Source organism: Scophthalmus maximus, chromosome 5 (genome assembly GCF_022379125.1).
Source record: "Scophthalmus maximus strain ysfricsl-2021 chromosome 5, ASM2237912v1, whole genome shotgun sequence".
NCBI classification, from domain to species: domain Eukaryota; kingdom Metazoa; phylum Chordata; class Actinopteri; order Pleuronectiformes; family Scophthalmidae; genus Scophthalmus; species Scophthalmus maximus.
In genome coordinates, this window is record NC_061519.1 from 8,310,596 (window position 1) to 8,331,965 (window position 21,370).

Below are 21,370 nucleotides of genomic sequence, written 5' to 3' on the forward strand. Positions count from 1 at the left end.
AAAAATAGAAGGAAAAGGAAGACATATGCTCTAAATATTACCACCTCATGAGTCTCAACACCATGTCATCTATGTCTGATATTTTATATCAAACAACGTATTAGGGCTAAAAAATCGTAAATTCATGAGAATGAAGTCACAATATTACAAGAATAAAGTTGTATTATAACAAGAAAAAAAGTCATGATATTGCAAGTAAAAAGTCAAAATATTATGAGAATAGAGTCTTAATTTTCCGAGGCGGTGCCACGCCTCTGCTACAGATTTACACAAATGGGAATATGTTTGTGGTAAATTTGGAATGAACTAAAGCACAGGATAGCAGCCATTTATAAAGCTCATATAGCAGGGAGCATCTGCATATGATAAAAAACATTAGTATTCAAAAAAAAACAACTTATTGACGAAAACTTTTATTTTATTATGGTCAGTTAAAACTAAATGTCTGCCAGACTCTAGTGCTTCTGTTTGAAAATAGCACAGTGTTCTGTTTACACTAACACCTTGTTAACCTCCTTTTTTTCAAATCCCATGATATAAGCATGATTATGTCATGGCAGCACCAGATCTCCGTCTAGTCCAGCACTGAGAGAGGACCAGCTGTAGAGCGGCACACTCACTCTGGGACACATGATCGCTGAGTGACCAAGCAGAGGGGCCGGGCAGGATGGTGCTGTCCTCCGCCACAGACACGGCCTTTCAACAAACAGACTCAGAGCAAAGGGATGAACCCAGGACCACGGAGTTCCTGCTCGGTGAGATAGGTGAGAGACAATCCTGTTAAAAACCTAATTTTCGGAATATTCAAGTTTCAATTCACTTCAGTTGTATTTGTGTAGCGCCAAATCCCAACATACCTTGTCGAGACCTCACAATATTGCAGAGAAACCTAACAGTTCCCACAACGAGCAAAGCAAGAGAAAAAAGCCCTCCCTTTTAACAGGAAGAAACCTGTAGCACAACTGGACTCAGTTGTGGGCAGAACATCTGCGGCGACCGGTTGGGAAATATACATTGCCTCACATACGGTATCTGCACTGACGACTGTGTAACACCCGTGTTAGACCCCGGAGATCTGCCATGTTAAACACGCTAAAAACTGCTAAATGCAATAATGGCAAAGATACAGTTCCTAATTCATAACTCCAATCATTTGCAGCCTTCATTGAATGGAAGGTGACACAATGCTCCAACTGTCACTGACCGAAACTATTAAAACATAGTGTTTTGATTCAGGCAAATTACCAAGCACATGTTCAAATGTCTTATATACACGTGTGTCTAAAATAGAGAGGTATCTAGTTGTGTAGCCCATGCCCATTAATGTTTGGAAAACATGAAAACCCCACTTAGGCAAACTGGTATCTAGTTTTCAACCTTGAAAAAAAAACAAAAAACGACAGATACAATTGGACCAGCTGAGAAATACATATCTCTGGATAAGCTCCATGTTGCCAGATTTGGTGCAAATCCAAAAGTAGATGGAACTGTAGCATGTTTTTCTTCAGATAATTAGGACAGTTGAGATCATCTATATGTTCATTTGTTCCATAAGAATTATAATAACAGCAAAAGGTGAGACATCTGAAAACCCTTATTTAAATTTAAATTGTTTTGTTTGGTGAGAAAGACCAAAGACATTCAGATTGGGCTCTGAGAATGCTTCCATTTTTTGGGATTATCTTTCCACAGTCACATACTGCCACCCGGTGCCCTGTCAGAGTACAATTCGATAGTCTCAAGCAGTAAAGGACAACATGAGGGAATGGAATTGTTCCAAAACAACAAATTCTCCTGCTCTCCTGATCCTCTCAGATAGATGCTTAAATCCGTGTCGACTAGCTTGCAAGTCTGTTCTTTTTTCTTCCTTTTTCATGTAAACAGATGTCACCTGGGACATCTTAGATATTGAGATTCCGTTTGTGCCTTATGACGGTGATTTGATCAAAGTTATTCTATGCCGACGCAACTTAAACAGGAGCACTCGGAGAGCGCAGTCCATAGCTTTTCTGAGTAATCCTGTTATCAGAAAAATATCAAACAAACCAAATCAATCACTATTACCTCCTTTGTGGAGGTAATTAAGAAACACCATAAATTCCAGCAATATTAGACAGTGACAAAATTCTTTCTTCATTTCTTCTTTAAAAAAGCAAAAGACTGGTTCCCGCCTGTAGTTGGTCCTGTGAACTCTACGCTGTATATTCAAATTCTCCACTGCCCTCTGGTAAACAACACAATCACAGTGGCGCAGCTGTGGCGTCAGCGCATCCGCAGCGTCCAACATCCACTGCAAAGTCCCGCATGAGAACAAAATCTACAAAGTGCTGAAAGAGAAACGTGTCTTACCTGTTGTTCCGGTTCCCATCGGCGATGGCAGAAGACAGAAGCAGAAGAGGGCGGGAGAGAAGAGAGGAGAGTGATCAGTCACTTCAGAATCAGAGATCGTTGCGTTCAAAAACACAGTTCTCAACAGAAAACCCCAACATCTCCTCGGGGCTGGAACTTGCCACGGATATGCTTCAAAGCTCCATGAAGAATTTCTGGTTACAGTGCAGGACATTTCAGACACCTGCCGTCTTTGCAGTTAAAGGGCCAGCGCAAGAGACAGCACTGTGTTAGTGAGCGCTGCTGTGTCAGCCTGCAGGCCTAGTGTCACACTGTGAGAGCTACAGGGTTAGATTCGATTACGTGATCAATGCAGTTTAGTACAAAAGAACAATTGCCACACATTTTACGGAGAAAATTTTGTATCGGTCAGGTTTCAGGAGTGAGTAAGGGCTGAGGACAGGGCACGACGCGAATCACAGGAAAAAATAACACATCTTTCAGTGGACGGTGGGATGTGGACGTAGTGCTCGGGCCTGAAACTCAGCATTGCCAGTGAACGAGAGGTCAGGCAGACCAAAGAAGCCGCCGGCTGAGCACTAGACATTGGACTGTTGACTTCTACATGGTTGTTGTAATAAAAACCAAAAGAGCTGGTAGCTTTAGCTGTCAAAATTGGGCCATTTTGTACGGCGAGTACCGCAAGAGGCACCAAGACTAAAACTAGATAATGGCAAGTTGTGCCTACCATCCAAAACAACATGTTTTACATTTTTAATGAATTCGTTCTCATCATATTTTCAAAATTTTTCTAAATGTCACAGCCCGGTTTACTCATCTGCAGCTTGGTAAAGGCTCTGTGCAGTTCCTAAACTATAGCAGCTGCTGTTGGACATAACTATGATTGAGTTTATTGAGTTAACAAGCAAGCTGGCGTTGCCATGGAAGGACCCAGGTTATGTTTGTGTTTCTATGGACGGAGAAAAGGAAGACATGGAGCTGACGGTCACACGAAACAGAGGGCAGCACAGCAAGCACAGGCAGTAGAGCTACCAGAAGCGGCAGGTGAGGTACTAACATTGCTATGATCATGGGCACAGATACACAGAGGCAGGCAGAGGGAAATCAAATCGGGCAACTTCACAGTTTACCCTTGCAGTTTTATTAATACAGGGCCCGATCAGCACAGCACATATGTATCCCGTACTCATGCCAGTAGCTGAGGTGAGAGATATACCTGGACACAAATGTCCTTAACGTCTGGTGGATGTTTGAGATGACTCAAATGTTCTCCATTAAATATTTTAAGAGATCCCATGTTTTGTGAATGGTAACAGAGACTAGACCCATTTCTAGATGTGTTTTAAATACAAAATATCTAAAGGAGTGATTAAAACAGAAGCGGTTCAGCATTTAACTCTCGGGCCTTGGTTATTACAGATATATAGAGGAATAGATCAAGCACCAAGCAGGCCTGATGCTCAATCCAACAGACAAGCCATGCATACAGGTAGAAAATCCTGCTATCCCAGCCCACAATCCCTCACGTTCAAATTAGCCCCGCCGTTATTTATAATCTTCCCTGTAGTTCACCAACCTTCCAGTGGGGGGAGCTGTGGCGATGAGGACTCCTGGTGCTCTGAGTGTGCAGGAAGAGTGGGAGGGGCTGCGGGGGTGATGGAGGGAGGCTGTGCGGCTGAGCTAGGGCGCGTGGCTACACTTGTGGGGGGGGTGGCAGATGACAAAGTGGGAGGGGCTTCATTCCTACTCGGAGAAGCTGAACTGAGGGCCGCGGCTGGGGTGGCTGCAGGCACAAAAGGCTGAGCGTCGACACTGAGGGCTGATCCCACTGCAGTTGGGATGGTGGACAAAGCGGGAGCAGGAGTAAGGACTGGGGAGCTCTTGGAAACAGAAAAGGCGGGAGCGGTGGTTGTCTGGGGGGCAGTAGCAAGGGAGGGGGTGTTGGTCTGTGAGTCGGGGGCGGTGCCCTGAGGGGTCTGGAGGACCGAATCAAGGAAGGAGAAGGTCTGGGAAACTGGGCACAGGCTGTCCCCTGTCATTATCGCCAGACTACCACTCACATCACCAGTTAAACTACTCATCGTGGCCGTCGCACTAGCCGCTTTGCCAACATTATCGTCCGGTTTGCTGTTTGACACCTTCTCTTCGTTTGCCTGTCGCGTGTCTGTCGCCGACATGGGGAAATCGTCTACACACATAGGCTCGTATGAGCGTGGAGACAAATCTGTGACCAGGCAAGCATGGGAATGGTTTGTGAAACTCGTGGGTATTTGTGCACAGGCGGGGGGCAAAACAGGGACGGGGTCGGTGTGTGGAGCTTTGAGGTCAGATGCATCAGAGTGAGCAGGTGTAGCCCAGGTAGGAGCGATTGTCGCCAGTGTGGGGGAGACAGGCTGCTGGGGTGCTCCCCATTCCTGTGGAAGTCTTGCCCGACTCTTAGTCTTCCTGCCTTTTACTCGACCCCCTCCACCACTCTCTCTGATCTCCCACTCCCAGTTCTCCTCCTCATCTTCATTATCGTCTGCCTCCTGTACGCCCCTATCGTCAATCCCAGGCTTGTCTGACGGGCTGGCGTTCTTCTCCTGGCTATCCAAGAAGTCGTAAACCTCGTCACGGCCCTTCCTCCTCTTCTTACGCCGTCTCTGCTGCTGCTGCTGCTTGCCAGCCTCGCCCCCTGGCCCATCTCTCTCGGGGCTCTCTCCGGAGGTGGAGGATGTGGGACTGACGTCGTCATTTGAGCCGCCGGGAGAGAGGACAGGAGCTGCCGAGGGGGGGGAGGGTTTTATAAGAGGAGGAACCGATCACATACTGTGTCAAGAGAATCACCTACCAGAAAGCCACCAGACTGTGGTTACTATAGGTGGTGTTGTTACGTCAAGTTTATCTCTGGTCTAAATTGTTGGCTAAATAAATGCTACGACTTGTCTAATTAAAACTGCTATACTCAAACAAGCTGAGGGGATATTGGAAGGAAGGGAATTTGTAGAAGGACCAATAGCAGAAGTTTGATTATTGGTATGCAATACAGTTATGTATGTACAGTGTTATGCCTTTTGGATGTCAAATGTGAATGTTGAATAAAATACAGTAGGGGTAGTACAATGGTTGGGATTAGGGTTGCTTGGGTTAGGGCCAATTTCAGGGAATGTGTCAGGATCAAGTGGCAATCCGTGATGTTGCTTTGTGAACTTCCCTTTCAAAGCCTCAAATTGAGCATTTTGGCCAGTGCAATCATGTTTTTTTTTTTAAACCATAAGTAACCACATTTGGAGGAGTGGGGGTGGGTCTGCCTGGTAATTGGTCCACTGCACGTCCACCCACACCTGCAACCTGCACCTAATGGACAGTACCAGCTGTCAATCAGGCTGTATCCACACCCCAATGCATATCGTGCTTTACCGTCTATTTTATTTTAAATGGGACCATAATTTACAAAATGAACATCATGCTGTATTGAAAAAGACTTGAAACTAGTGATTGAGACCATAAACTCCTCAGGGAAATCTGTACTGACATTATATCACTTGAGAAGTAGAGTCATTTTCTCAAAGACTTCTATAGAAACAGACTCCTTTTTGCAACCAGTGGAGTCGCCCTCTGTTGATCATTCCAGAGAATACAGGCTTCAGGCCCTTCTCCCCTGGCTTCATTTTCCGGACCCGCTGACTACGTCCATTTTTATAAACAGTCAATGGTCAGGATTTGTAAAGAGCATGTGCTTACTGATCATCTTCTAATGTATCGTACACGAGTTAGCGCTGCTCGTAGATGACACATTTGACCGTGGCCCTTATCCTACTTACACTGCTTATGTCATCAGTATAAAAGGTATAGTTAATTTAATGTGTGCTTCCATGAGTGTTTCCAGCCGTAGTAACCACAGTCTGTTTGCTTTTAGGTTCCTCTTGGCACAACCATTCGAACATTCCCATAAAATGTGATGTATGTGATGGTGCCTGCTTTTATAAATACTGTGCATTTAACCAGTTCTTGTTTTACTCACCTGTTATAGACTGTCAAGGATTATGTTTCAGTAAAAACTACATGTGCATCATCAGTTTACATGAAGTGACATACTTGGAGGGCCTGCTCACAACAGCCGAGTGGCTCAGCACTCGGCATCAGGTGCTTTATGATTATCTTTATTGCTATATCTGCTTGTGCTGTGGCCATGTGTGCCATGGTTTGAATCAACTGTTAATTTAGATTTACAATAAATGTGACTTGGTAAATGGCCATATTAACTTTGTAGAACCAAAACTGTCTGTGACTGGAGGTCTACCATATATCTACTTTTTAAAGAGGCCTAACAGTATTTTAACATCATTTACTTTTGTTCATTGAGAGTGTATTTTACATAAATCCCAATAATATAAGTACAATGGATGAAGTAAATGTTAAAAGATCATTTGTTTGGTCACAAAATATTGTGTGAAAATAAAAAGTTTCAGAAAATTCTGATTGGAGTCTGAAATTGAATGTGATTTAAGCCAATCAAACAACAAATATTTGCCGTAATCATCATCATCATCATCATCATCATCATCATTCAGGGTGCAGAGCTGGCACACAACAGAGCGAAACAAACAGCAAAAGAGCTTTCAAGCACATCAACAATGTAAATGAATCAAGTGTATTTCAAATGATGTCTGGCATGCATGATTAAATAAAAATGCATGCAGGTCTGAAACATCATTGCAATAACATGGGTCATTTAGTTACATGCAGAAACACTAAAATGACCCAAAATGCCACACTGATCACACAGAATCACATAACAATGGCGAACTGTGCACATGCCAGTTGTAATACACAAACACAAATGTTCAGCTTGCACTGATATGATCCCTTCATTCGTCTGTTCCAGCGGTCTCCTTGTGTTGCTTTCTCCTCTGAAGCCACATTCATTTTCATCATTACTGACGAGCATTTCATCAGCTCGAGGAGAACGAGAGACAGAAAGGATGGACAGATGGATAGATGGATAGAAAGAGACAGGGAAAGGGATATAGACTGCAAAATGATGTTATCTGACCTAACACACCCATATCAGTCTGCTCATCATGTCCTCTTCCTGCCAAACTTATTTTTTCCTGTATCTCAGTTTTCATCATCCCATCTGCAGCCTGCCTTTCAGTCCGTCAAACATCACTGCATATGAATGGGGATCTAGGAAAAGGTGCATTCCCCTCCAAATCTGGCACATTTCCCAGCGTTCCTAAATGAGTTTTATATTTTCTCCCCACAGACGACGCTTCCCCAGCTACATACAGCTCAAAGTAGGGACAAGGCCAGGGCATTATCATCTATATTTAATGTGATAAGGTGTTTGATGGGAGCACTTCTTAATCTGGAGTCTGGGAAACTGCCCAGAGAAACATTAATGTTGGAGCGCTGGCTGCTTCGAACGCATCACGTAGGGAAAAAGAGCAGCGTGTGAGAGGCAAGCTGACATTTTGCAAGGGGATTTTAATTTCACTGAATCTCACTGGCACCTGCACGAGCAGAAGAAAAAGGTGTGTAGAGGGATTTAAGTCTCAAACACAGAAACACGGCAGGAGAGGAGGCAGCACAGGCAGAGCAGAGGGCTGGCTGGGAAAAGTATCGTCAGTGTCCTTCTGGAGTATTGTAGCTGAATGGGAAATAAGGAAAAAGCTTTCCCCCATGTTGTATGTCTTACACATCATTTTAAATACACCAGGGCCACAAAACTGGTGAATTAGAGGGGTGGTGATGAGTTTTAAATGGCAGGACATGATGGTGTTTATGTTTTTATATAGTCGCTTTCAAATGAAAACCCCTGAATTGATCTTATAACTGATACAGGGTTCCCATCTAACAGATGAAATCACAGATCCAAATGGGTTAGACACACTACCCCGGTGGAAAATGTAACTTTTTAATAGCAGGTAGGTTTTCATAACGTTGTTTTTCCCCCTTCATCTCACATTCGACGATGTGAGACAGGACGCTGCGCCGTGACAAATGTGACCCTTTTTTTTTTTCCTTGCCTGCCAACAGAGGCAAACCCCTCGTGCTCAGACTACCCAAACAAAAAGGATAAATAAATTGAGATGAAAATAAATCATGCAGCTATCAAATAAGCTAAGGTTTGCCCGAGAACAACATTTTAAACGTCTTTTTCTCAACATCCCTTTAGATGGTTTGATGCTAAATACAGCCACCATAGTGCTGATGTCAGGAGACACATCAAGTGATATTACCCATATGACATGTACTTCATAATCAGTGGCTTTGTCTTATTGTGTTATTCATGCTGGCTCAATGTCCCTCTGGTGTGTCCTATGCTGGGACTCTTGAATAGAACAAAGGCAGCATCGATGTTGTAAGTATTAGTACCTGTCTCTTTCCTCGCTATGACAAAAAAATGTCTGATGTGAAAAGGGCCTTGGAAAATGTAAATATAAATATAAGGGCTCATTTATATGTATATAAAATTTCAGTGTGTTTCCATTATTCATGTCTAATTTTATAAAGTATATGGACGGATCGGTTTCCCTACTTATAAATTCAGGATGCTCCTGCTGCAGGAAGTAGAACCCACGTTGCCACTCTTTACTGATAGCCTGCATAATCTCAAAATACTATTTAAAGGTACATTTGAGTGCTGAACTTTATTTTTATTTGTTTATACTTGTCTTAGCCCGTCAGCTCCGACTGACTAACAAGCCATGCAATTCCTGTGAGAAAATTCAGCTTGCAGGGGTAAAACGCTACAGGTTGCACATTTCCCAGATTCTTTCTGTAATAAAAACGAAAAGATTTAAACAGTGAGATCAATGATTCCTAAGATTGTGTTTTACTCTTTGTTTTTGTCATCCAGCTTACATTACAGGATTGGCACATTTTCAAAATGTCTGCACCTACTTGGTGTGAAACGTAAAGTAGCAGCATGTGGTTTCATCACCATTGTCTTCCCTGAAAATTGAACAGGTCGTGGGAAGTTATCTTTCACTTTACATGTCTCTTTCTAACGGGACTGTGTGGCGGCCAGTAAAGCAGCCGCCACTGTTGAGTTACAGTACAAATCATTTGGGCCAACAGGCCTACGGTGCTCTGCAGTGTATTATCATCTTTGTCACCGACGTATCATCTATCTGCTCCAACAGCGACTGAAGTTAAATTGTAACTGCGCCATAACAACCAGCCTTTCAGCCAGCAGAGCTAGAATCTGGAAGGGAGGGGAGCTAAAAATAAAGTCCTGGCTAAATGTTTTATAAGTCCTTCCTGCAGTGGAAACGTAGACGCTAAAAGTCTTCTTTTTTTTTAAAGTTCAGCGGATGATTCTGGTGTCCTGCTGCTAAAATTACTATGCATTGTCCTTTTTTCATGTTTTATTTGCTTTAACACAAGGAGTCGAATTCTGATTATAATTAGATTGAAATAAGTATTTACGCCTGTATTAAAGAAGCTTAAATGTAGTTTACAGCTAGACAGGAGGACTGAATAAGACATGGTGCGCTTCTTTCTTTGTGAGTTTGGGTTTTTGCTGCAGCAAACTCAGCCAATGCTCAGCTATTACTTACCCAAGAAGCTGATGGTATTATAAACATTAATAATTCATGATAAAAGCTGTTTTCTCTTCACACTGCAGTAACTACTGAATGCATACAAACTGTGGGCTCTCCTCCATGTTATTTCCAAGATCCACCTAAAGTGGAAAGAGCTAGAAAAGGCTGCCCCCTGCTGGTGAAAGCTGGTCCTGTGTGATTCATCTGCTGCCCTGCCACCAACACACAGGCCAAGATTCTACAGTATGTTTAAAAACTGGCGTCAGTTGAACTATTACTACTATTGAACTATTGAGCTGAGATTTTTTTTTTAAATCTAGAAATGTTCATGAATTTCAAAAGCGGTCCTTGATCTGCCGACTCACCGCTTCCCAGCTGCTCAGCACAGTTCACAGCTGCATTCAGACAGACATTTGGTTTTAGCCTGCAATAAAACAGCGCAAGGGGCTGGAGGAACACGTATGTGACCGGCTAATACCAGGTTGTGTAGTTAAAAGAACCCCTTTTCCCGAACATTGCCTCCCGGCCTCCAACAGCCCACGTCGCCCTTTCAAATAAGTGAGAAAGGGCTGCATTTTTACGCGCAGCGCAAATGTCTGTGTGAACGCAGACAGACGCACGCAACCAACCCTCTTTTTGATACCTGCAGAAAAATCCATAGTGTGGACTCCTGGGCCGCCAGAAGAAAATGGATCACTGGTCTTAAACGAACTGCTTCCACTGGTGTTACTGGGGGTTTTATTTTCCACTCCGAGTCCGAACAGGCCTGGACTCTTCTGGGTGTCCGTGGCTGAACCAATCCCAGACTGGCCGAAAGGGGAGCTCATGCTGGTCTGGAACGGTGGCAGGCTGGACCCCTTGATCCCTCCCATCCCAGACTGAGAGAAGCCTAACAGATGGAGACAAAACACAGTTAGCGTTACATCATCATTAAACAATTGCATCTATGGGAATGGTACACACCATTAATGTATACACTAAATACTGTACATACGCTAGCTCTGTTTTATTTACACAAAGATGGACCAGGCATGATTTTGTAGCAAACCATGACCAGACTGCTCATGTTTAAGTTTAGAGTTAAGTTGTTTTGTGATTTGTTGTTGTGATGTAGTTCTGAAAATCATAATAATTGTTACTGATAAATGAAAGGATTAGATAGCAGTATTAAAGCCACTACATATCTAATTTCCAATTACACCCCTCAGTGATATTATTGATTATTTTCTAACAAATTGAGCATAGCTTTAGTTCAGGCAGGCCATGAGGTCAAGCGCCGACCACTATGCAGCGCATCAGCTGACAGTAGAGATCTCTACGCCAGCCCACATCCGCTGACTGCTCAGCTGATCCTCTTCTACGCGTTCAATTGGCAAAGCTGATATTGTGCGCTCAATTTAAGCTGCTTTAACCTGCCCACTCTTCTTGCTCTGCTGCAGGCCACATTGCAACCCGCCTCCACCCCAGCACCTCCTTTTCAAACGTATCTGACTGAATCAATGTCACGGAATGGTAGGGAGACGTGCTCTCCCCATCTCAGGCTTTCCAACTATTTGCTATTATTGAAATGACTTTACTTTTACTATAGTGGTCCTGACTGAACTTTAATAAATCATGTAAGAATGATTTGACATTTTCTACAATCATGTTGCTCAGAAACCCTACAGAAACCGGAATGGTCGATGAAAATTAAATGTGGTTTATCTGAAAAAAAATAATGTATGTGGAATAATAAATAAAACAAGGTATGTGTGAAAACGTAACAGAGCAGTTGTGGAAAGGCATGCGGATAACACACAGACAGATGGCCCTAGTTTTAAACTATCACATATAATTTTGTGTTATTGTTTGATCAAGTCTTGACTAGAGACTCAACTTGACACAAGTTGTGTTTCAAAGCAAAATTACATTTACATGTGCACAACGTTTTGTCTGGTTTACCAAATAAGAGTTTCAACAGTTTCTTGCACTGAACATGACCTTCATTGGTTTTGTTTTTGCACACATATATCTTCATATATAGACTCTGGAAAAACTAAAACTAAGAGCAAAAATAAAACTTTAAAAAACTAACTGAGGGATTAACGAAGAAGTTCTTGCAGAACATTACGCTGTCATGGTTAAGTTGACCTTTTAATCTCTGACAAAATGTAATTTCATCATGCTATTTTTTGAACTCCAAGTTCTGAAGTAGTAGAGTTCAGATGAACATTTGTGCCACATTTGAAGAAATGAGGGTAGCGAGAGCAGACAGTCAGAGAGAGAGAGAGGGAGAGAGAGAGTCAAAATGAGAGGGAGGAATGAAAAAAGTTACAGTATGAATATTCAGAATGCAATGACCTGATTTGATAGGACATAAAATCCAATGGGCAACACTATTGCCAGACCTTGGACCATCTAATAGTATTTTAATGGACTGGCCACCTGTTTGTTGTTGTGTAAAGTGAATGGAAACATGCATGAATATGACACATTTTTGACATTATGATATGCCACATAATTTTACAATGATAAAATGAAGGTTGGCAGAATTCCATTTAGTTGCTTATGTTTATGTTGTGTTTTTTGACCATGTAAAGTATATATGTAGATTTTCTGTTAGCGTTGTCAGCTCTAGATTTAAACGATCCCAGAGTTCAAAGAGGAGACCTCTTGCTCGGTGTCACAAGAGTGTGATTTGTCGGGTCCTTGTGAACATTTGAAGCTTTTACCTGTGAGCGTACCTGGACACATTGAAAGCTGCGCCCAAGGGTGGGAACTGGAAAGTGTTATTTTGAGGGTTGACCAACAGGGGGCACTTTAATTATCATTTTCATTTTTGTTATGTGTGGCAAGTGGGGAAAATGTGTGATGAATATCTAACACCACCCCCACCCTTACCAGACAGGCTGTCAGAGCTGAAGGTGGGCTGTCCAAGTGGTTCTTGGTATCCGCCTGATGACATCATTGATGACATCATCCCCGGACCTGAAGGAGATGCACAGCATTAACATCACTCACGAGACTCTGCCACAACTGTTTCACATTACCAAACAAGCATTAAAGGTTCCCGCATGGAACATACACAGATTTAGTAATATATATACATTTTAAAAAAATGAACTTCAGATAAAATTGTTTGTTTTGATGACGTACATTTCAAGGTATAACATATGTGGGGGATATAAGATTTAAAACCACGATGTAGGATACAAGACCTACAAGTTCCCTTTCAGACACAGACTGAAACTCTCCTCAAACTGAGGCAGACAGAACACCGCACCTGAATCTGTCTGTCTGCCACTCGGCTCTGACAACTGCTTATTCATCAAACAGCTCCTGCTTCTCAAACTCAGCCTCTCCAGCCTGCGTACGTCTGTGTTTGTGTGTGTGTGTGTGTGTGTGTATTTGTGTGTGTGTGTGTGTCTGTGTGTATTTGTGTGTGTGTGTGTGTGTGTGTGTGTGTACAGGTCTTTTGACAGTGACGCAGCCAGACACAGTACGCCGCTGCAGCGACTATCACCATGGTTACACAGAAGGAGGGTGACAGCATCTGCAGTTCCCCAGACGCCGCCTGCTGAGGGTGGACAATCAATGTGTGAGAGTGGGTATCCCACACGTTCGAATACTCACAGACTTGCATAAATATAATGAATGAAACATACATGTTTATTTTTACTGTTAGTACCATAACTCTATTGTCGAAGGTGCACAAATGAGCAGCATCAGCAGCAGAGAGCTGCTCTGAGACTCAGTATGTATACAGTACGTACATGTGGTGTCATGGCTCAGACGCAAATAGACAATTTAATTTGGTGATAAACAAACTGACGTTGGGGGTGAATGACAACAGCTGTAAATATAGAAACAGGTTATCAAATAGTTTCACGTCTTCTTAAGACACTGGTGTTATTAATCACAATGACTGTGTGACTGTATCAGACCAAAGTTGTTCATTTCATATTGGAATAGAAAAGAAGAAAGAAGCCCCTTTTACTTATGAATGAAAAAATTCAAAACAGCAGCAAGGAAAGTTTTCATGATTCAGATTCTACAGCTGCAATTAGGTGTACTTGTATGGTAAAAATTGCTTCTTGATTGTGTTTTTACCGTGGTGCAGTATGGCTGAGGTCTGTTGTCTTGCTGTTTCATCGGTTTAGTTTCTGCGTTCAACTCCTCCTTATATCCCTACAGTGGTTTCCTTTTTCCATGTTTGTGTCTAGATTTTAACATTTAGTCTTTTAATGTAAAGCACATGGAGTTTAGGGGAAATTTAATGTGCTATATAAGTAAAGCAGCCATTGCTGTTTCCACCACAGTTTGGCCACATTCCTGTACTGCCCCTCAGAACCGTGTTTTTGGTGTTCGGTACAAGAAATCTTGATGATGGCGGAGGGAAATTGGTTTTCTGGGACATGGAAGACGGAAAGGTTGGGAGGAGGCATAAATTAGCAGAATGGAAAGCACCCACAGACACATCTCTCCCTCATCAATTTCGGTTTCAATCCCTTTATGTCCTCTCCCCTGCAGGAGCCCCTCAGACTTACCCCTAAACATATTCAGGTCTTCTACAGTATTAGTGATATTTTTCTAGAGGTGTGATATTTCCATGGTTCTTACTGAGAAGCTTTTTTTTTTTCTTCTTCTTCTTTTCTTTGTTGTTGGTGGTTACATAAATAACCCTAGCTCCAAGCTCTGCCGCTAAGGCTCAGCTGTTGCTTTCTTTATCTACAGTTTAACATTGATAATATAGGAAGGCAAACAAACACATATGTTACTGGTTTTCAGTTCAGTACTCAAAAATGAATCCACATTTTCCGATTAAACACAAAACACGTTTTCAGAGGCCATGGTATAAATTATTACATTATTTTGTCATATATACTACAATGTAGTTCATAACAGTTAGATAATATAGCATTATTACAGCAACATATCAATGGCGGCAAAGTAAAATGGCCAGCCACCTCCCACGGGTCTGGTGGTAGCTTGCAGGCGAGGGCATGGAAAGCAAGGAAGAGGAGAGGGGGAAAAGAGCTTGGAGAAAAAGAAGAATAAAACGTGCCAAAAAAAAAAGGAATCAATAATTGTGCCCTGACTCAGCCCATCACCACCACCCCCCACCCCCGTCTTTAAAGCCCAACCAGTGAAGCTCCATAAAAGCACTCTAGATGTTTTTATAAGCTTATTTGTTTTTCCTTCTCTCCTTTATTTCTCCATTTGGATAATGTCATCATACGTCTTTTGAACTTCCTATATTTTTTACATCTTCTACAAAGGAACCCCTTAATTTTCTCTTTTCGTTTTGCTGTTGTTGTCGTCGTCGTCAAGTACCCTCTCCTGTTGTGCTGTGTCTTCATCGTCACTAAATTGTATTACACTATTTAAAATTTAAATTTTTTTTAATAATAATTATAAAAATTTGGTAGCATACAAAATAAATTGACAGCAAGTACCTCAAGTTGTAGTTAAATTCAATACTAAGAGTAAACAGACCTAGTTACAGGAGTCATACCACACATAGAACCAGAAAATATTATCTAGATCTACTGTATATAATACACTATGATAAAGTGCAACGAGATCATTTCTTACTTTCCCAGTATGGATCTGTCCATGGTCCTGAAATACCAGGGGAAGTTAGACAGCGTAGTCTACAAAAAACCTCAAAAACATGATTGTACAGCATCATATCATGAACAACTATATTGAGTAGTTGTACATTCATACACTCATATTGAGTCGCATGCAACATACAGTAATTATTCCATATAAATCAAAAAGAGACGCAGTGGTCTATACTCAAGCTGAAATATATCCAGGGGAAATACAAACATAGCTTATTTTTGGCACAAGGACAATATCAGTGTACTGGTAGACATGTCATGAAATATTAACAAGTGTGCATTAACTGTTAGTTCATGGTGCACTGAATTTAGCGTGTGTTTTCCTTGACAGCAAGTGTTTCTTCATTGGCTACCTCCATTTTGGGGTCTACGACGGTTCAACTGAAACCACACATGCAAACACACACGTACACTAACAAAGAGCAGATGCATTAACTGAAGAGTCATTCGAAGCTGAACGCCAAGGGGGTTCCTTTCTCTCTGTGTCTACTCTTCACCCCCTTTGTCGATCACGCTTCAGCTGCCAGTTCACTTTGCATTCCTTTTGCATTCTTTCTTTTGTAGCTTTCTCTATTTTCGCACGAGGCATGTTTCAGTATCTGAAAAGCAGTCAGTTGGGCCATATTTCTGTCAAGGTGCCACAGTCAGTTTTTGCATAACTGTAATGCATTTCTACCACATTACGTTTGACTGGCAAGCATTACGATGAATCAATACTGGAAGCCTCCACCGCTCTCTACATGTTATCTAACTTGAATCCTGACTGAAAATCAAATGGAAAATCATGTTGAAATCCCATCTTTACCCATCATACTCTACAAGCTCTGTGCCCCTATCCATGCAGCCAATATTGGCGTGCATACTGTATGTTGTCAACAACGCTCAAGTCTTTCTCTCGCAAGGACATGGGAGGTTAGTGTCAAACAGCAGCATCCCATCCTCAGTCATAGCTGTCACCATCTCTGCAAAACGACAGGCACAAAGGGCTGCAAAGGCTAGGGGGCGAGGAGAGAAAAGTAAGAGAGGGGTGAGGGTGGCAGGGGATTCAGCAGCCAAGGGACGGAAATGAAAGAGAAGAGGAACAGACGGAGCAGCCAGGGACAGGTAATGAAAGCCCCCGAGTCATAAAGAACAGAGCAATTAATTGTATTTCTGTATATATATATATATATATATATATATATATATGTATATATGTATATACACACATACCTCAGATATACCTCAGATGAGGTGTTGCTGGAACTAAAAAAAACGAATCAATTACGTACTCAGTGTTTCCTGCTGCAAAGACAACGCTCTCGTTTGTTTTTAAAAAATTCACATTTGAGCTCTTCTTTTGACATCTTACATACTTTCTGATTTTGCTATCCTGTGTTTTAGCACTCAGCCTCACGCCCAAAGACTGGTTCCTTCTGTGAGGCAAATATTTAAAAGAGGGGCCACAAATACAGTATATTAGGGTTTTTTTTAAACAGCAAATGACTGTAGTTCATAGAAAATAACACTCAAACAGGAAGCAGAATACGTTGAAATGTAACACCTCTGCTACTGATATCTATGAGTGTGTGCAATCTTGATGCCACTTGATTGAAGTTAAGAAGACTGTTTGGCTTTGGCAGAGGTATGAGCTCTCCTGAGTACATTTATAGTTATTGTTAGGGTGATGTATAGTGGGAAACATGGGAAGTGAACACCCTTTGCCAGAGATAAAACAAATGAAACATACCAAATGAATGATCTGAGAGAGCAAGAGAAAGTGAGACAGAGATATGCGACAACACATGGTGAGGAATTGGAGGCCGGAGGAACAAAACGGATGTTAAGGAAAACTGTTATTTCCTCAGCTCTGGCCCCGACAGCCATCAACAGCACAAGGAGCTGCAGATGCTCCGCGACAGTGCCGCAGTCCCATGACCACTGAGGACATGATGCAAATCCACTTACTGTGACTGGCAGACGGAAAAAAGTGCAGCCACCTCTGGAAGTACAGCTTTTCTACAAGCTATCAAACACAGGCCCTTCTCGTGATTATACTTTGAGCTCGAGTGCATGGTATTATACTGAACTTCAACAAAGTGGTTTCATGTAAGAGGACTGACGGGTGAATTGGCAACAAAAACACCACAAGGGGCTTTTCATACAAGTGATTGCATTGTCTCATTTTAGTCTGACTCCTGGCCAGCTGGCTGGAAATCTCCTATTACTGTCACTCAATGAGCAATGAGTTATCAAAATGAGTAAAATAGCAGATTCGTTAAGCTCTGCCGCCAACGGCTACTCTATAGTTGTCTCTTTGGCCCTTTGCTGACTCGACAGGCAGCAGCACATGAAAAAGAAAAGAACTGGCGACGTACGACAACGTGTGCCAGCTCAGCAACACAGTTGCGAACAGGACTGACTGACTCACCGTTCCAAAGACGGTGACAACGACGTTTCACTACCGTGAAACGTTGGCAGGCATTCACTACACTGTTCCTCTACCATCCATCATGTTCAAGTAAGAACCACTGGAGAAAAGGACGAGCGTGCAGCCTCAGCATGTGTTACACCATGTCACCCAACCAGATTTTGTGACATGTAGCAGGGAAAATGGCCATTTCACCTTCAGGTAACTTTTTAGTGCATGAAAGTCTGTATCTTCTTTGGTCCATATCTGCTGAATAATAAAGAATTGTCATTAGTTTTACCATGCGTGGGGGTTTTTTTCTGTCTCCATCTATTATTATTATTATTACAAAAGCCAAATAATAGTTGTGTTAACCGAGTTGTCCTTTAACTTCTTAAACTACAGGAGTCACATTGTAACTGATGCCACAAGTCAAACATTTGAAGCTCAAACCATGAAAGCTTTTAACTCTACACACTAGTAGTCGACTACTAAATCAATCAATCGAGTAGTTTTTACGGGGGAAAAAGGCAAAATTCTCTGATTTCAGCTTCTTAAATGTGAAACTGTTCTGGTTTCTTTGCTCCTCTATGACAGTAAACTATATATGTATTTTGCTAGTGGACAAAAACAGAACATCATCTTGGGGTTTGGGAAACACAATCAACATTTGCCACCATTTTATGACATTGTATGAACCAGACGACTGATCAATGAATCAAGAAAATAATCGACAGGTTAATCGATGATGAAAATAGGCGTTAGCCGCAGCCCTACTGCACACCTCTGTTTGTGTGTTGCAGTCTTCCGGCATGTCAAATGGGCCCAAGCAGGGCAAAATCAATGCTGATGTGTGCAACTATTTATTGTTTGCTAAGGCAGAAGCACTCCTGATCCGAATAACCATTCTGAGCTTGTGTTACTTAATTATTCCTAGGAATGTATATCAGTCTAATGCATTCTATTTACAGTTTGTGTGTGTGTGGGATGCAGTGGTGGTGGATTTACGTAAAATGTATTATTCAATTCAATAATATTTGTATAGCGCCAAATCACAACATACATTGTCACAAGGCACTTTACATAGTTAGGGTCAGGGTTTCATTTCACTATCTGCTTTTAGTCCAACCTCTTTCAGCTAACTGCCTGTAGGGAAACTAGTTGCCTCCAGTTTGTTGGTGTGTGTCTCCAGGTGAACATTTGGAAGTCAAATAATGCCACCAGTGGTGGTTCGCATTGCTCTGCCATAACCTCATAGCCACTGCATGACAAACTGAGCCTCAGAAAGTTACTGTGTAGAGTTACTGTGTGTGGGTCACCTGGATACATGTACGCACACCACACGTGTCCCCCGTCACTTGAGCACACACACTGTACGCACACACACACCGCGGGGGATGTGTTTTTCACGCCTCAGCAAACACAGCAGCAGGCTGCAGAGTGCTATGTCTTGTACTGCTACAGGACTAGATTTCCACCTGGCTCCATCTGCACCTGAACAATGGAAGTTAAATTTTTTTTTTTACTTTACATGAATTACAATATAAGACAAGTATAAACACAACCGTGGTGTGCACACAATGTGTGTATGCAGTAAAACATTTGGGCTTTTGAACAAGAAATGTGGCTCTTTTTTTTCAAGAGATTCAGAAACTGCTGCAAAAGAACAAAATATTTACATTGATGCACAATCAACTGTACTGACTGTATTTGTCCTGAGTGGAGTCTGCAGGAGTTTTCTTCCTCTTCAACATGGCAGTCCTCTTGTCGCAAAAAATTAGTATTTTGAAAAGGCCCCTTCTGGAAATGATGCCCATGCTCACTGTTATTGAGGGGAGATGATATACACAGCACAGCAATGGCAGAGCTTGATTTTTGGTTTCCCATGTCCTGATGGAGATTATGTTATTTAGGACATGTTCATTTACACGCACGTCTCTGTTGGCCAGACGACAAATCTGATTCTCCACCCCAGTCCACATGAGGGCGGTAATGTACCTGCAGCTATTTGGGTAAATGCCAAAGAGAACAGAAGAAGAATCTTTGTCTCTTACTGACCCAGAGGAAATATTATTATTTTTTTATTTCAGCCAGGTTTATTACAACTCTTCATCACTGCTGCGCGCCTCAAATTACTACACAGCTTCAACAGAAATTAAAACAGAAATGAAAGGAAAAGCGCAAGACTTCCCACTACGCACGGGAGCAAGTGAGAACATAAAAACATGAAAACAAAAGAGCGGAGAGAGCGTTACTAAAAGGAAAGACAAAGAAAGAGATGGGGAGACACTCGTCTCAGTCTATAGATCTCACCGACTGGCAGTCATGCTGACATGTACCCTCACCATCAATCCATAAGTCAATGCTTCGGATGCGTCCAATTTCTATAGAATACTGTATGCCTCACGAGCAAAGGAGGAAGTCGAGTGACTAATATAGAGCGACAACAGCCGCGTTAGGAAGAAGAGGAGGAGGAGGGTTGAGGTCGTCAAAACACAGGACTTTCCCACAGGAGACCACTCGCATGTGAAACCGTCTGTGAGTCAGCGTTGTTTCTTTTTTCCTTCATGGGAATACTTATTCTAACCCAAACCACCATCTTTCCATAAACCAAGCAGTGTTTGTGCCGAAACCTAAAAAACCATTACCATTTATCAACCCTAACTATTGTTTCCATGACAGCAGAGGTCCAGCACATCTGCCGCTGGTAATGCTCCTATAGCTCACACCTGAGGGTACGGACAAGCCACCCACAGTATATAGTTGTTGAAGTTGCAGGACACATTTAACGTTTGACAAAGGGTTTTCAAATTTCCATCTTCTTGCGGGAGGCCTTGGTGCTGATAGATGATAGAGATGACACGTTGCAACACCGAGCAGCCTTCACTCAGTGTCCAACAGTTGTTTTCACAACCTAAGAATCAAACGACCTCCAAACCCTGTTCTGTTGAAGAAGGAAAGTGGGCTCGGAATGGATCCTTCAGGGGCCCGACCTTTGACCCCGCGATTAAAATCTCATCACATGTGAGTCAGTGGTGTAATGTGTGTCTGAGGAGTAGTGATATGAAAACATCTGAGAAGCCCCTGTGGTAAAACATCTGCTGTCGGCTCCACAGTATCAACAGGAGCGCAGCCTACAGGCCTATATAGTCACCAGGGTTTTAAATAGTCGCGCTGTGGCATCTGACACACACACACTCACACACACACACACACACACACACGGCCAGAGTACGTGTGCCTGCTATTGGTGATCATCATCATACCAGCTGTGCATTGGCATGTCAACAAATATGTGAGAGAGGATATGACAGGCTGGTGGTTTGCATGCAACCGAGTCCGATGTGCCACATTTGTTTAGTGTCATATACATCAAACCAACGAACAACATGTCACCCATCTCTGGATCTAAATGCCGCTATGTGTTCTCCATCCATAACATTAATACCATGTGATTGTCATGACAAATCTGGAATAAGTCATTTTTTTGACAG

The 21,370-nt window shown here is 42.3% G+C and overlaps 1 protein-coding gene across 5 annotated transcripts in view; it reads right to left on the reverse strand.

Moving 5' to 3' along the window:
* map4l (microtubule associated protein 4 like) overlaps positions 1–21,370 on the reverse strand; it is an 83,743-nt gene that overhangs the window by 43,036 nt on the left and 19,337 nt on the right. For all 5 annotated transcript variants that reach the window (XM_035635026.2, XM_035635024.2, XM_035635025.2 and 2 more), the window contains exons 3-5: positions 12,762–12,848; positions 10,525–10,770; positions 3,926–5,110 (exon numbers count right to left, since the gene is read on the reverse strand). In XM_035635026.2, the coding sequence (XP_035490919.1) occupies positions 3,926–5,110; positions 10,525–10,770; positions 12,762–12,848 (1,518 nt within the window). The remainder of the gene's footprint in view (positions 1–3,925; positions 5,111–10,524; positions 10,771–12,761; positions 12,849–21,370) is intronic.